This window comes from Octopus sinensis, linkage group LG16 (assembly GCF_006345805.1).
Source record: "Octopus sinensis linkage group LG16, ASM634580v1, whole genome shotgun sequence".
Classification (NCBI taxonomy): Eukaryota; Metazoa; Mollusca; class Cephalopoda; order Octopoda; family Octopodidae; genus Octopus; species Octopus sinensis.
In genome coordinates, this window is record NC_043012.1 from 14,259,604 (window position 1) to 14,275,623 (window position 16,020).

Genomic DNA, 16,020 nt, shown 5'->3' on the forward strand with positions numbered 1-16,020 from the left:
ATTTTACCTTTAAAGGCATTTTTTGATATGCTGGCCATTGATAAAAAAATTATCCTATATCAATTATATATATATATATATATATATATATACGTCGGACTTCTTTCACTTCCCATCAACTAAATTCACTCACCAGACCCTGGTTGGACCGAGGCTATATTAGAAAATACTTGCCCAAAGTTTCACGCAGTGGGACTGAACCCGAACCATGTGGTTGGGAAGCAGGCTTCTTACTACACAGCCACTCGTAATGTTACTATGATCTGAAAACACGTGAAGCATATTAACCTTAATGACAGGCAATAATGTAGACGGTGAAGATTTTCGCTTATGAAATAAATTGCATTTTGAATTAGTCACTTTATAAGTACGAATCCAAGAGAGAGAAAAATTTTATGCCTTCGCTTTATTGTCTTCAATTAATATTAGTTGTATGATGCAAATCGTTCCAATGATGGTAACTTCGAGCGAAACAAAGTTGAATGATAACAATCAAATATGAAGTGATTTCTCTCTAGCTCAGGATTCTGCTGTTAAGAAATGTCGAGAATTCATGTGAGAGATGAGAGAACGGAGCACAAAATAGCTTGGACGAAATATGTTGAAGGTGCTTTTAGATAATCGTTAAAGCTGTCATCGTATGCAGTTTTCATTATAATTCTTTCTTTATCTTTCCCAACTTGAATTCGTGTCTCAAAATGTCCATTTCACTTCAGTTATAATCAGAAATCGCAACCGTTTGTTTCACCAGTTACTAATAATATTAGCACGCTGAATATCATTTCAATCTTGACAACCTTTTCTATTATACGCATGACATTTTGGTGGAGACGGCTTGCCGATTATAACGATCCCAGTGTTCGCATGGTACTTATTTTATCGACCCTAAAAGGATTAAAGGCAATATCATCTCAGAACACAAAAGCGGAAAAGATACCGCTAAGCATTTTTTCGCTGTACTAAGCTCACCACCTTCATTTCAATCATAATAACAAGAAGAATGCCATGCTAAATAGTTAGTCAAATGATGAACATTGAAAGTGTTTTTCTTTATATTAGAATTAACCAGCTGCAAAATATCGAGGATCATTCTCAGAGAAGCAAAATAAATTTTAAAAAGCAAAGCTACTTCAGTAACGCTTTTTGGACATTGTGGAACTAACCCCGAAGATATCACCCACATCATAATCTGTTGTCCGAAAAGGTCATCACGGTTTTATCTACCGATGAGACATGATGTTGTAACAAGTACACTCTATAATGAAATAGGCATTCCCAATAAAAAGGAGTACTGGTGGAACTTCCCGGTGAAGACATCTGAAGACAAGAGACCGGATGTGGGATAGAGAAGAGAAAGTGTGCAGTTGTGGAAATTAGCTGCCCGGTGGATGTTCACATAAAGCTGAAGATAACTCAAAAAGAGAGCACCTATGCTGAACTATTAAGAAATCTGCTGTTACTCTATTCAGATTACAAGTTCGGGTATATACCTGTAATTATTGTGACACTAGGGTATGTAACACACTGCCGAAATACCACTATTCAGAAGTTAGGCTTCTTAAAACCAAACAGGAGAAAGATGATTCGAATACTACAGATCCAAGCCATGATTGGAATTGTAAAAGTCAATAAAACCCACTTCCAGAAGTTTAACATTTAAGTATGTCTGAGCAGGTCTAGATATGCAAGTGAGAAGACATGAGAAGACATGCATAAAACAAACCATACAAAGCTGTACGTTTACATGCACGCTGACATACATACATACATACATACATACATACATACATACATAGAAGAATACACTGTTGTTGATGTTGAAATTCCAATGAAGGAGACATGGATCTATGTTAGAAAGCGGTTCTTTCTCTGTAAGAAATCTTGAAATAAAACTGAATAATTACATACATACATGCATGCATACGTAAATATATACATACATACATACACACATACATACATACATACATACATACATACATACACACATACATACATACACACATACATACATACATACATACATACATACATACATACATACATACATACATACATACACACATGCATGCATGTATACATACAAGTTCGGTTTTGACAGAAACGGTTATATTTAGTGATGCCCTCGAGTCTATATATTATTAGTACGCATTCGTATCTATCCATAAATATATATATCTGTGCAAATGCACACATTTTATCTTGTTTATTAACGTTTGCTCGAGTGAGCAGTGGAAGTGCTTCTTTATGTAAGCTTCGAAAGGCTTTCAATGAGAGCTTTTGGTTTAATTCTTTTTGGCAATGTCATGAAAAAAATTATGTTAAAAAAGCGTTTTGTTCGACTTCACACTTTTCGTACTCTGTGTTGATTTATCTTATTCATATATGTTTTCAGTGTGTCTTCAGTTTTTCAATGGGACCATTGAACACCCGCTTTACTTACAAGTCATGGAGACTGCCAGTCAGGGTAAGTAAATATACTTCTTTCAAATAACTTCGAGAACGTTATCGATATGTGTGTGTGTGTGTGTGTGTGTGTGTATGTGTGTGTGTGTGTGTGTGTGTGTGTGTGTTTGTGTGAGTTTGTGTGTGTGTATTATTTATCTCAAAAATGGTTTTAGAAAACTTCTTGACACTGTAACAATATTTGAAGGTTTTCTTAAATAACAAATATTGATGATAAAGAAACTCTTACAAAACAGACTGAAGAAACTATTTCTGGAAAAAAAATCTACGTATTGAGTTAACACTTTCGACGTTTACAGGTTTTAAACATGTATTTTGGGGTAATCTGTATACAGGAATTTATTTTTAGATGCAGTTTTGACTACTTCGAGTTCAGTTTCGGAATTAGCGTCCTTATAAAGTAATCTTCCATTGCCTTTTGAGCGTTTCTAAGAGATGAATCTTTGATTTGTAGCTTATATGCCCTAAATAAATGTGTTGACTTTGATCCTATTTGACTGATATTAGTCTTATTACATCGTCCCTAATCATTTGATATATATATATATATAGGGAGAGTTTACGAAAAAAACAAAAGACGAAGACAGGTGGTGTACAAAACAAACAGATGTATTAGTATAACGCTCAGGAATAGAAAAAGTATTTTAAGTTTCGAGCCTACGCTCTTCTACAGAAAGGGGCACAGAAAAAACAAGGAGAGAAAAAAGGAGAGAAGAAAAGGAGAGAAAAAATATATCCCATATATTTAACACATAAGCATCACATGTATGTCACATTATTGGATAAGTAAATGCACACATTACATAATGGACATGAAATTTATTTTACAATTTTGTGTTGTAAGTGAGGTATGACTCTTGAACAGCATAACGTGTTTTGTTTTTAAATAATGTACATATAATATAGGAAATCGCATAATAAAATCAAAAACGTAAGTAATACAATTTTCAGGCGTACATGTTGATGCAATTATGTGTTTTTGTGCGTATGTCTGCCGTTTGTGTGTATAAGCGTCCTCCTTGATGTATGTGTATGTATTTTTGTAGAATACAGATTTCGGAACGTTATGTCACACAAAACAAACTTTCTCGAATATCGGTGAATTTCTTGTGTATACAGATATGATACATTATTTCTCGAAGAAAGCGGAAATAGATTTTAAAAAAAACAAGATAAAACGATAAAATTCCATTCATTGTTTGTATAGAGTTCTAAACTTCTCTGGATGTGCTTAGCCTATTTTTTTACTAATGGAAGCAGATATGAAGACACATACTCCAGTAAAAAGTACCCTCAAAGCTAATCAAGATGACATTATGATATCTTAATTGTTATATTGGTTTCAAATTTTGGCACAAGGACAGCAATTTCGGGAGAGGGCGGGGTAAACCTATTACATCGACCGAGATATACAACTGGTGCTTATTTTGTGGATCCCGAAAGTATGAAAGGCAAAGTCGACTTTAACGGAGTCTAATCTCAGAACGTAAAGACGGGCGTTTCTGCATTGTCATACTGAAAGGAAGATAGAGAAATTATTTCCTTGCAGAATAAATTTCCTCGGGTAGTTTCATTCGATTTAACTTTAACAGCAAATTATTTGATGATCTAAAGCCATAAGGTTGTTGTCATTGTTGTTGTTGTTGAATTGGTGAGCTTTGAACATGCAGACTTGTGATGAAAGACATCCGAACAGAAATAATCTCGTATTTTTGTCCAGGATTACTGGAGTCTTGGATACTATTTCTCTGAGTAGAATCTCCGAAAGTGTCTTCTACCATTGGGTTTCTCCAAGAATTGTTGGTGAAACTAGGTCGGTGTAGACTGTGTGGGAGTCCGTCCGATAGATTGTATCTCAGATTCAAAGGGTTAGTCTTATCACCTTCTGTTCTGTGTCACGCTAATTTTGCCCAAGTTTTACGTTAAGGTTACACGTGTTGATCTAATAGCTTTTTAGCAGCTCACATAATACAAGGTAACTCTGTGCAAGTTGTGCAGCCTAATAATTACTGGGCTTGTGATATTTGTTGCACTGGATCACTGCTAATTTCAAGAACGAGAAAGTGGAACTGGCTCTGCAAATGCATGTTGGCTATTTATCGTATAGTATGCTCACCAGTCCAAGATAGCAGCACCAACATCACACTTTCTTCATGAGTCCAGTGGTGATTGGAAAAGAAACGAAGGAGCAGTAAGAGAATGCCAGTGGAAGAGCTTCGGGTTTGACCCTGACGACACATCAGAGTATTGAACTAAAAACACTGTGCGATTGTATCTTACAAAAGACTCATTCGTCGAAGCGACGAAAGAGACCACAAGCTGGTAGTTCAATAGATTAAACAACTTGTATGCTCGTCTTCATAACTGACGCAAGATTTATTTTTATTAAGATAATCATTATCGTAGATACTTTAATTCTTTAACATGCATATAAATAAATAATAATTTTTGTAAACACTATATTTTTAGCCGTAAGGAATATCCGACCCATGTTAACCGATATAATAGATGTAGACATGCAAAATATCATTCAGCGAGATTCGTGCAATTTTCTGTTTTTACAAACTACAATTTCTCATTTATCAAATACGTAAGGATAAAACAGTAAGAGTAATAAACAACACAGTTACAATAAAAGATCAATGCAAAAAACGAAAACTAAAGATATGTTTCATATTAATAAATATACAGAGCAAAAATGATTTATGATACGTGATATGGAATGATACATTCAAAATTGTATACAATAAATATATCAGAACGGATATAATATTCTATGAAGAAATACACCACAGGAATTGTGAAATATAATTCAGCAACAATGTACAAACCTCTATAAATTATATTGGTCCACACACTATGCCATTGTGATTATTTAACCCCAGGTCAGTAATGTTCTATCTGAACTATGAGGAATGGCGTTCCAAGTATGACCGTCTCGTCTTTTATTTTGCGTTTCTAAAACTACACTATTCAATGTGTACTAGATCTTTCAAGTAGGTATGACATGAAGGCGCGTGGAAGGGGCAGATATATAGCTGTTGTTTCTAGCAGGTCAAGCGACTACGAATATTCTCCATCGTAATACATCTATCCTTGTTTATCACAGGTACTTGGTTCTCCACACAACCAAAAAAGATGAAAAAAAAATACACCATATTAAATACACCAGCGTTAAACGAATGATGGAACATACAGGAAAAATATCTTTCTGAGACCCCAAGTTCTCCCGGGCATTTCAAATGGTCACTGGAGCTCGCTTTTACGATCCAGGCAGATTATTTGAGTGATTACTGATCCCTAAAATCAGACAACAATTCGTGATGCGCATAACACGGTTCACAAAAGGAGTACTATGTTGTCCTAGATCCGTGATGGCTGAATCAGTGATAAATGATGATGGATGTGGTATTGATAAAGCCAGTAACTCACTGTGTCATGCAAATGACGATAGTCTTCAATGTTGTGCAAAGGACGTCGTCTAAATCAAAGACCGCGCGGTTCAGGGAGAGAATATTGAAGAAGCATAAAACGGAAAACAATGCCAATAGGAAGTGACTGATGGTTGCTTGTAAATTAATAACTAGAATCCAGAGGAAGAAGCCGTCGGCAGTTATTTGCCATGGCTTCATTATTTCTTAGCGCAGATATTTGATGCAATTGATAAACAAGATTTGCAACAATATTCACAGCTGGCAAGAGATATGCATCCTATACACCGTTGACAATGAGTGTTAATAATATTTGGTTTTCTTAACAATTCCAATTTAAATATCTATTCGATTCGTTACTCAGTCATTTCACACCAGCCTTTTGAATATTTATCAGCAAAGAGTCATGCAGTGTTAGGATGAAACAGAGACAAAGGGTCGGAAATTAACTCTCTTTAAGTTAAAACAAATGGAAACTGTTATGAAGTCACTGATTAACACGAATTAATTCTTTGTGAACGATAAATTTTAGGTGCTGTTGTTGTTGCTGCTGTTTATCCCAGTTCATCATTAAGTGGTCATAGTAAAGACTAATCTGGCTCTCGGATTATCTCGGATTATACCATGGTACCTTCTTTAAGATGGTACGTTGTGGTTTCAAAGGCATTTGATTAGTTCTAGTAGGTCACATGACTAATAGTCGCGACCCACTATTTATCACACCAGTTTATGACGACCCACTTAACTCTACTGAGTATCTCGATAGACAGCAGTTAATCAAAGCTAATGCGTAATTTTATAACTGTTTGCGACCCACTAAGATTCCGTTCGCCACCCATCTACGGGTCGCGACTCATTGTTTGGGAACCACTGATATAGGGGATTCCGCCTTAAATTACAAATCTTTTTAATCAATCTTACCAAGGCCACCATCGGTCAGTTGTTTCAGTATGGTAAACGGTGTTCTTCTCCGAAATGACAGGAAACGACAGACAATATTTAGCTGCATTCATACGGTAAAACGATACTTTCGAATTGATTGCAAAGTTGAATACCTTGATAATATTCAAACATAATATCTGAGATTCTGTCTGAGCGTATTTTATAAACACTACAATGTATAACTATTGTTCGATGATGTTTTGCCTTCAGCTTTTATTCAGCTTTTATTAAACTCCAATACTTGTGAGGTAGATTATATTTCATACAATGTCATTTCCTAAATTTGACAACCTATTGAGAGGAAAGGTGAAATCACCTGTGCTTTAAAATACATCAGTGAAACGTGACTTAATCTATTTATATATTAGTTCAATGTTCGTTGATGTGAGTGTGGGCAGTAGATTTTGAACATTTTCTACGTTTATAAATATATCCGTTCAGGATATATCCTGAACATCCAGGATTATATGACACAAACTCTACCGGAAATCAACCGAAATACTGACAACCTACAAACAAATAATATATTTTACAAAAACAAAAAAAGAACATTGCTTGACATTTGAGATTCAGAACTAAGACACAAAAACAAGTAAGTTAAGTTAAGTTTAATACAACACAACAATACATAATGACCAACACATACGAAAGTATTCACTTTACTAATTCTACGTAAGTAAATGACTAGAGCACACTTGTTTGTTACAATTTTATAATGAAATCTTACTTATGAATATCCATTCTATAAATTTTATAGAAATTGATAAATACACGTATATGGCTTTAAGCTTAAAGTAAAATATTTGCCAAACATACGTTTGTCATATATTGACCCACCTAAGAAATGCCCACGTAGTCGCATGACCTGTGAGAAATAGCAGAAAAACCACGTCCCTCAAATCATGTCTTAGTATTATTAAATAGGAAGCATAATGTAGTCTCAGGTATCCTGGACATTAAAATCAGGTCTGACCTGAGAATAAGCAACAACCTTCGTCATATTTATTTCACATGAAAATGTTCTTATAAAAGTTTGTCATGAAATGCATATTTATTTGCACAAACTTTCTTCCTTATGTATATTTAATGGCCTTTCCAACATACATACATACATACATACAGGCATACAAATGCACACTTAAGCATAAATATCCATGTGTGTGTGTGTGTGTGTGTGTGTGCGTGTGTGCATTTGTGTGTGCGTGTGTGCATTTGTGTGTGTGTGCGCGCGTGTAACGTGTTTTATAATGCAAGTTCACTCAGTTTTGCATACAAGTATCAGCACACATATGTAGCACATATGTTCATGCTCAAGCATATAGACTACAGCATCTGCGAAGGAAATCTGTTTTATATTATTTTTATCTTTTCCCTCTCTTTTCAAATGATGACGCCTTCTGTTCTGTACAACAAACAACGAAGCAGAAACGCTGGTGCATTCATAAAGCAGAACTATAGGCTTGACATGATAATCTTTCAGAAACATCTTTTGTTGTATACGTATTTATTGTATCGAAATGTATTCTGCGTTTATTAATTCTAAGTTGAGAAAATTCTATTGATATCTGTTCATTTGAAAATATTCTCATGAGATCCAAACTTCTCTACTTGAGAAATGACTATGACATTTGCATCAACCAGCCCTCAGGTTGTTCTGAAAATAAAAATAACAGGCGTTTAGCATTATATTCTAAAAATATTCTAAGGAAAAGTATAAATCAAAATGATAATCTTTAATCAGTACTTTCTTTAGTTCTAAATTTAGATTTATCTTGATATAATTCTGTTGTATGTTTTCCCCCCTAACTTAATGTTTTAAGTATGTAAAATGAAGAGATGCAAGAAAACCTCTCCTAAATTTCGCCTTAGATTTCTTGATTCGTCCTAGTTCAAAATTTTACAGCACTCGTATTTACCACTTATAGGTTTGTTCTTAGTTCAAATCACGCCCAGGTCATCTTTGCATCCTCTCAGGGTCGATAACCTAGTGAAGTACAGGGTTCTATACTATCAACTTACTCTCTCCCCTCAAAACTGCTCGCCTAAATTAAATTCCAATGTATATTTTTCGTTATAATATATTTACGTAAAATTTTATATTATTATTGGGAGAAAAATATTTAAAAAAGAGTAAATTATATCAGAATGATGTCTACATCTATCTTTCAATAAAATGCATTAAATGAAAGAATAATATTCAGACAACGAAGGCAAGAAGGAATCATAGATCTTTTTCTTTTATTTCTTTTACATTTGCACATTTTTACTGATTCAAAATCAACAACTTGCAACGATAGAACTATTATTAACAATATCGTTATTAATGTAAGTATAACCTGCGATAGGACCGACTTAACACCCCCTCTTCAAAATATCAGTCTTCTGCCTGAATCGGAAACCGACTGTATTGTTATAACTTGTACGACAGTATTAATATTACTATTTTTTTAAATTAAGAATGCTAACACTATTTAGATACTTCGTTCTTGTATCCGGTTTGCAAGATTTTTTATGTGAATTCGTGTGTTGAAGCAAATTTTGTTGTGCCTGGAGACAGTCATACTGTCATAATATCAAACACACTCACTGGTTCAATTTCCCCGCATTTATTAGTTATATTTTTTTCTTTCCAAAATTTTCGTTGCTTTTACAACCTTATCAATGGATAAGACACAACAAAATTATTTAGATACTACAAAAGAAATACTTCAGGTGTTATCGTCTTTCGAGTCACAAATACAATTTTTCGAAGATTTCTGTGTGTGTTCGAAAGTGTAAATCGAGACAGTTGTTTCCTTTATATTTCTTCAAAACCATTAAAAGAGAAATATATTTAGAGTCATTCCGATTTCGTTATATACTCTTTTACTCTTTTACTTGTTTCTGTTATTTGACTGTTGCCATGCTCGAGCACCGCCTTTAGTCGAGCAAATCGACCCCATGCCTTATTCTTTGTAATCCTAGTACTTAATCTATTGGGCTCTTTTACCGAACCGCTAAGTTACGGAACGTAAACACACCAGTATCGGTTGTCAAGTGATGTTGGGGCGGGGACAAACACAGACACACAAACATATACACACACATACATATATACGACGGGCTTCTTTCAGTTTCCGTCTACCAAATCCACTCACAAGGCTTTGGTCGGCCCGAGGCTATAGTAGAAAACACTTGCCCAAGGTGCTACGCAGTGGGACTGAACCCAGAACCATGTGGCTGGTAAGCAAACTACTTACCCCACAGCCACTCCTGCACTTGGGTATTTTTGTAGTAGACACAAACCCTGAGGACTCAAAATAAAGCCTATTTAGATAAAATGAGAATGGAAAAACTCTGAATCTAACCTTGCGTTAAGTACAAATATTTGGGACGGTATCAACAGTGTTTGTTGTACATTAATAAACAATAAGAAAGAATACTGTGTGTTCCTGTCATTACTGCTTAACCCCAGGCCAATCCTGATCCAACAGCTCTATAATAATTTCTAATTTAGACACACGCCGAATAGTTTTGAGGGGAATGAGTTAGTAATTACTATTGTCATCAGGTCATGATTTGGACTTTATCTTTATCGGCTCTGACAGGATGAAAAGCAAAGATGATCTGAGCGAAATTTGAACACGGAACGTGAAAAAATTTTACATCCATGATTATTCTTATCTGGGTATCCTGATAAGACATTACTATGCAACGCCAATAACCTACACGTTAACCAGGCCAGGTATGAGGCATTATATTGTCCACACAATTACAGTACATCGTACCAATGTGAAGTGATGGAATAAGCAAACACTAGGAATAACTGGAACCAAAAGGAAACCCCTGTGTAGTCATTTCACTTGCAACAATTTCCACATTCCTCGCCGACACGGAATACGTAGATCTTGTAGTAATCGAAAATGGGCACGGTTCCAAGACAAGAGGGAACCAAAGCTGCCCGATGTGACTCTTTCGCCACAACTTTCTCTCACTCTTTCCTCCTGCATCTTGCAGCTTACCTGCGACGGACCGGCGTCCTGTCCAGGTGGGGAACCGATATGCCAAGAAACCAGGAAACCGGCCCTTATGAGCCAGACATGGCTCCAGAAGGAACAAACAAACAAAAAATAGTACTCGCAACATCCTCCGTTTCGACGCTGATGCTCTTGCTACCAAGGTTGCAACACTATTGTTATCGCCATCATAGACGCTAGCGACATTCTTTGCGGTGGCTTCTTTTTCTTTTGCTCTCCAATGTTTTCTCCTCTCCTACGTCCTCCATTTCTTAAATTATCCTCATCGAAAAATATTTCATGTATAAAAAAATAAGACAAATGACCATTCAAAGATGCTAATTTCAAAACCAGCTATTTTCTAAATCGATTACGCGGGAGGGGAGGCCAGAAAGGAGGAGGATGTAACTTCAGTATTGTCATTTACATTATATTAAGGGAAAATCTTTTAATTTTCAAGCCAGTCAGGGCAACATATAATTACATGATTGTTAAATAAACGATTCATTGGTTGGCAGGCTAAACTCTTTTGACATACTAATAAGGTATCATCCCCGCAGAAATGGAAGACAATCACCTGTTCATTAAAAGTAATTAAATCATGTAATCTGGGTTAAACACAAAGGTTTGTGTTCCGGCTGTTATGACTTTTCAGATACCGTTTGCACCACATATTGTATTACTCTTTTACTTGTTTCAGTCATTTGACTGTGGCCATGCTGGAGCACCGCCTTTAGTCGAGCAAATCGACCCCAGGACTTATTCTTTGCAAGCCCAGTACTTATCCTATCGGTCTCTTTTGCCGAACCGCTAAGTTACGGGGACGTAAACACACCAGCATCGGTTGACAAGTGATGTTTGGGGGGGGGGGTACAGACACACAAACACACAAATACACACATACACACACACACACATATATATATATGTATATAACGGGAAGCTTTATGAAAATAGACAAAAGACGAAGGCAGGTGGAAAACAAACGAACAATTGTATTAGTATGGCGCTCAGGAAATATAAATAAAACAAGTCTTTAACGTTTCGAGCCTACGCTCTTCAACAGAAAGATACACAGAGAGAAAAAAAACAGACGGGCTTCTTTCAGTTTTTAATAGTATTATGTAGTAGTATTATTTACTATCAATAGTATTATTTAGAATTTCATTCCTTTTTACTTATAATGATATTAGTTTCTTATTTTTCATTGTGACGGTTTGAAAATTAATTGTCTCTGTGTAATACATCTTTTTCTTTCATATATTTCGACGATCGATGAGAGTTTCGTAAAACAAAATAAAAGTTTCGGAAACTGCGTAAAAGTCTGTCTTATATGTGTGTCTGTGTCATTGTATGTATGCATGCGTGTATGCCACTGTGTTTCTATTTATGTCCCACCACCGCTTAACAACCTGTATCAGTTTGCTTATATCCCCATCATTTGGTGGTTCAGCAAAAGTGTCCTGTAGTATAAGTACCACTCTCTAAAAATACAAGTGCTGGTTTCGAGTTATACGTCTGCATCTTTCAAGATGGTAATCCGTGATGGTCGCTGTCCAATAACTGAAACAAGTAAAAGACTGAGGGTAGAGAAGATGCTATACCCATTAAAGACTGATAATGGTTTCACATTTTGGCACAAGGACAATAATTTTGGGGGAGGGGATAAATCGATTATATCTATCCCAACTGGTACTTATCAGCACGAAAGGATAAAAGGCAAAGTTGTGCTCAGCTGAATTTGAACTTACAACGCAAAGACAGACAAAACACCGCTAAAGATTTTGGCCAGCGCGCTAACGACTCTGCCAGAACACCACCTTAGCAAAATTAATAATATTAACTTAAAATTCACTTACTTCTCACGTCAACCTTTGGTACCCAGAATTTGATTTTTCGTCACATTGCCTTTTCTGTCATCTTAGAAAGGCTTCTGTTCATTAGCTCTGATTTGTCTAGTGTCACCTCTTCTTAGGCACTCCCGACTTACCTGAATCTTCTCTCATCACCTTGATTATGTGTAGCATCTCCCGGCATCAATGAACACCTTCACTCTTCATTCACCTCCAGAAATTTTCAGATTCGCTCCCTTGCCGTGTTTTTTTTTTTTTTACAACTGATAATTTATATCGGTTCTAGTGAAACATTTTTGCATCCTGATCTAATCCATCTCCGAGAGTTGGTAAAGTCTAGGATCGCACCATCCCTCCAGAATAAATCATTGTAATTAAACATTTCACATACACAAAGCAATTTAGTAAACAATTTGGTTTTTGTATATGATGGAAATTATTATTAAATAAGCAAAGCAAGCGAACTTAGAATGCATAAAAGTGTGCGTTGGAAGCAGGTATGTTGAACAGTCAAGAAATACACTCCGTGACCTTCAGATCTGGAATTTAGTCGTAGTGGACATTTTTTCTACGACAGTCTCGGATTTACGCAAGCATTTTAATCGTAATCTGAAGAGATAGAGGTTACGTGAAACTTCATCGGATAGACTTTATATTCAGTTCAAAAAGCCATCCTTGTCATATAAACTATCGGATTAACATTGCCACAAAATCTACGGGTAGAAGTGTATCTGGTATACTCAACCACTTCAGTATAATGTTTACCGTTTGTTGATATGACTGTTGATATGACGATGCATCTTTAAAACTCACAAAGGATTCTAAGAAAAGAACACTGTGCGTGTGATGATGGTGGTGGTGATGATGATGCTGGGGTTGTTTTCTGTTTGTATGCAAATAAAAGATCTTGTTCGATTCACTTTTAGACATCAGTTGTATATTTTTATAATTTTATTTTCGCCGTTCATATGCAACTGAATTTTTTATGTTCTTCACTCCATTTCCATAATGGCCAAATGTTTTTTTCTTCATTCTAGCACATTTAATAATCATTTCTAAGATAATGCAAAAACCAGATTTTTTAATGAGTAAATAGAGTTCACATCTATCCTTTAAAGACATTATCCACTTACAAACAGAGAAAGGTAAAATTTCAACGGCTGTAGAAATTCAGCTTATACAGTTATCTAAAATAAATTCCACCAGAAATTTAACCCACCATTCTACTGTTTATGCCCCACGTGGTCGCCATTAATAATAAATATTTCCAGCATCATATTGAGACCCATTTTCTTAATTACTTATTCCTTCAAGAATTGGCTTCTCTCCTAGCAAAGATAAACCAATTTATCTCATAATTTTTTTATGACAAAGTAAAATATATCCGTATATGAGAAACTTTTAAATTATTAAACGATAATATAGAAATTGTGTTTTTTTTTCTAGTTATTTTCCATAATTCTGCATTTTTATGAGATATTTGTGAGCGCTGTGTGACCTCATATACAGGTTTCATTTATAATTGCTTCAACGTGATTAATGTATTGTCTTATTTCATGCTCTCACACTCTCTTTATTTCCGATCTTCTAGATTTCATTTCATTGATTTTTGTGTCTTATGTTATTTGTATAGTTGTTCAAATTAGACGATTTGAGACAGTTATATTTATTTCATTTTTATGTCTGGCTATTTTAATACAAACTTTATTTCATCAGTTTTCTATTCATGGTGTTCGATGTTAGTTTGTTTACATAGAGATATGAACTACACACACACACACATATATATATGAACTTTTATAACATTTCTGCAACATTAACATTTATTAGATTTCTCATATTGTCTTGTTGATCATAGTCACTTGTAGACATAGATATCAATACATTCTCATTGTTGACATGTAGTGTCACCATTTAGTCTACTAAAGATAGAGCAGTGCCTATGCGTCTTACAACCGACTCTAACTAATGTCGGCAAAAAGGTTAACACTTCACTTGACACATTGCGATATTGATAGAAGAGATATACTTTTAGTCGGTATAGCGGACAATTTAAATGCCCTATTTTAGAGGTAGAAGTAGGTGTCGCTCGCCTTCACATACCGACAAGGAATTGAAACATATTTTATTTTTGTTTTTATCCTCATAGCATTTTTTGATAAATAAAGTTATGTTATTATATATCTGTTTTTTTTTATAAACATAAATCTATCCTCAAATATCTTACGCACCCTGAGTATATATATATATATATATATATATATATATATATATATATATATATATATTATATATATATATATGCATCGTTGCTATGTCCAAGTTTGGCCAAATGCTATTTTTTTCACTATTTATTTGTGCTTGCAATAGCCTCTTCCTTTGGTCAAACTGTCGTATATACAGCTGCTTCAGATGGCAAGATATCAAGTATTGTCAAAGTGTAATACAACGGTGAAACTATATTTTCTCGCTCCACACGTAATAATCAAGAGGGCTGCAGTCTGGAGAGTTAGGTGGCCAGACATCATCTACCCCTACATACACACATACATACATACATACATACATACATACATACATACATACATACATACATATATACATACATACATACATATACATACATACACACATACAGACAGACAGACAGAAAGACAGACATGTATAAATACATAGTTGTTTATATACGAAGTGGTATCGAAAGGTACCCGGACTAGTTATGTTTGATAACTCTTTCGAAATAATCAGCCAGCACAGTAATACACCGGTCAAAGCTTTCCTGCCACTTTTGTAATTCGACCTGGAATCTGTTTTCCGTAAGCGAGTCAAGGAGCTTCTGCGATTCTCCCTGTGATAAAACGGTGACAAATCCTTTCAGACACATTTTTATCATGAGGAAGGGATGGAAGTTTGCAGGTTCTAAATTTGGCAAATAGGGCGGCTGCAGAAGTGATACCACGTTGTTTTTGACGAGAAACTCACGAGTGAAGCAGGCACAGTGAAGAATCCAACTCTTCGAACAGATCCGGTCATTTTCGCCGAATATCCTCCCTCAAACCCATCAAAACGTTGTAGTAGCTCTCGATTGGCTGTCTGGTCCTGGGGGTGGGGTAAATTCTCGATGCAGAATACCACAATTCCGTGCCAGGTCTTCCAGATTGTTCATCATCTTCCAGCGATGTCCTTCCGTGTTTGAAATGCTCGTGCAACTCGAAGCATTGCGCACAACCCACTGCCTCATTGCTGAAAACTTGCCGAAGGATGCTCAATATTACTGTAGCAGACTTTCCAAATTTAACGCAAAACTTCACGTTGGTCCTTTGTTCCAACTAC

The 16,020-nt window shown here is 35.4% G+C and overlaps 1 protein-coding gene across 1 annotated transcript in view; it reads left to right on the forward strand.

Moving 5' to 3' along the window:
* The window catches only part of LOC118766506 (protocadherin Fat 4-like), a 362,146-nt gene that overhangs the window by 63,868 nt on the left and 282,258 nt on the right, over nt 1-16,020 (forward strand). Inside the window, exon 2 of the mRNA XM_036509891.1 lies at nt 2,396-2,467. Coding sequence (XP_036365784.1) covers nt 2,396-2,467 — 72 coding nt within the window. The remainder of the gene's footprint in view (nt 1-2,395; nt 2,468-16,020) is intronic.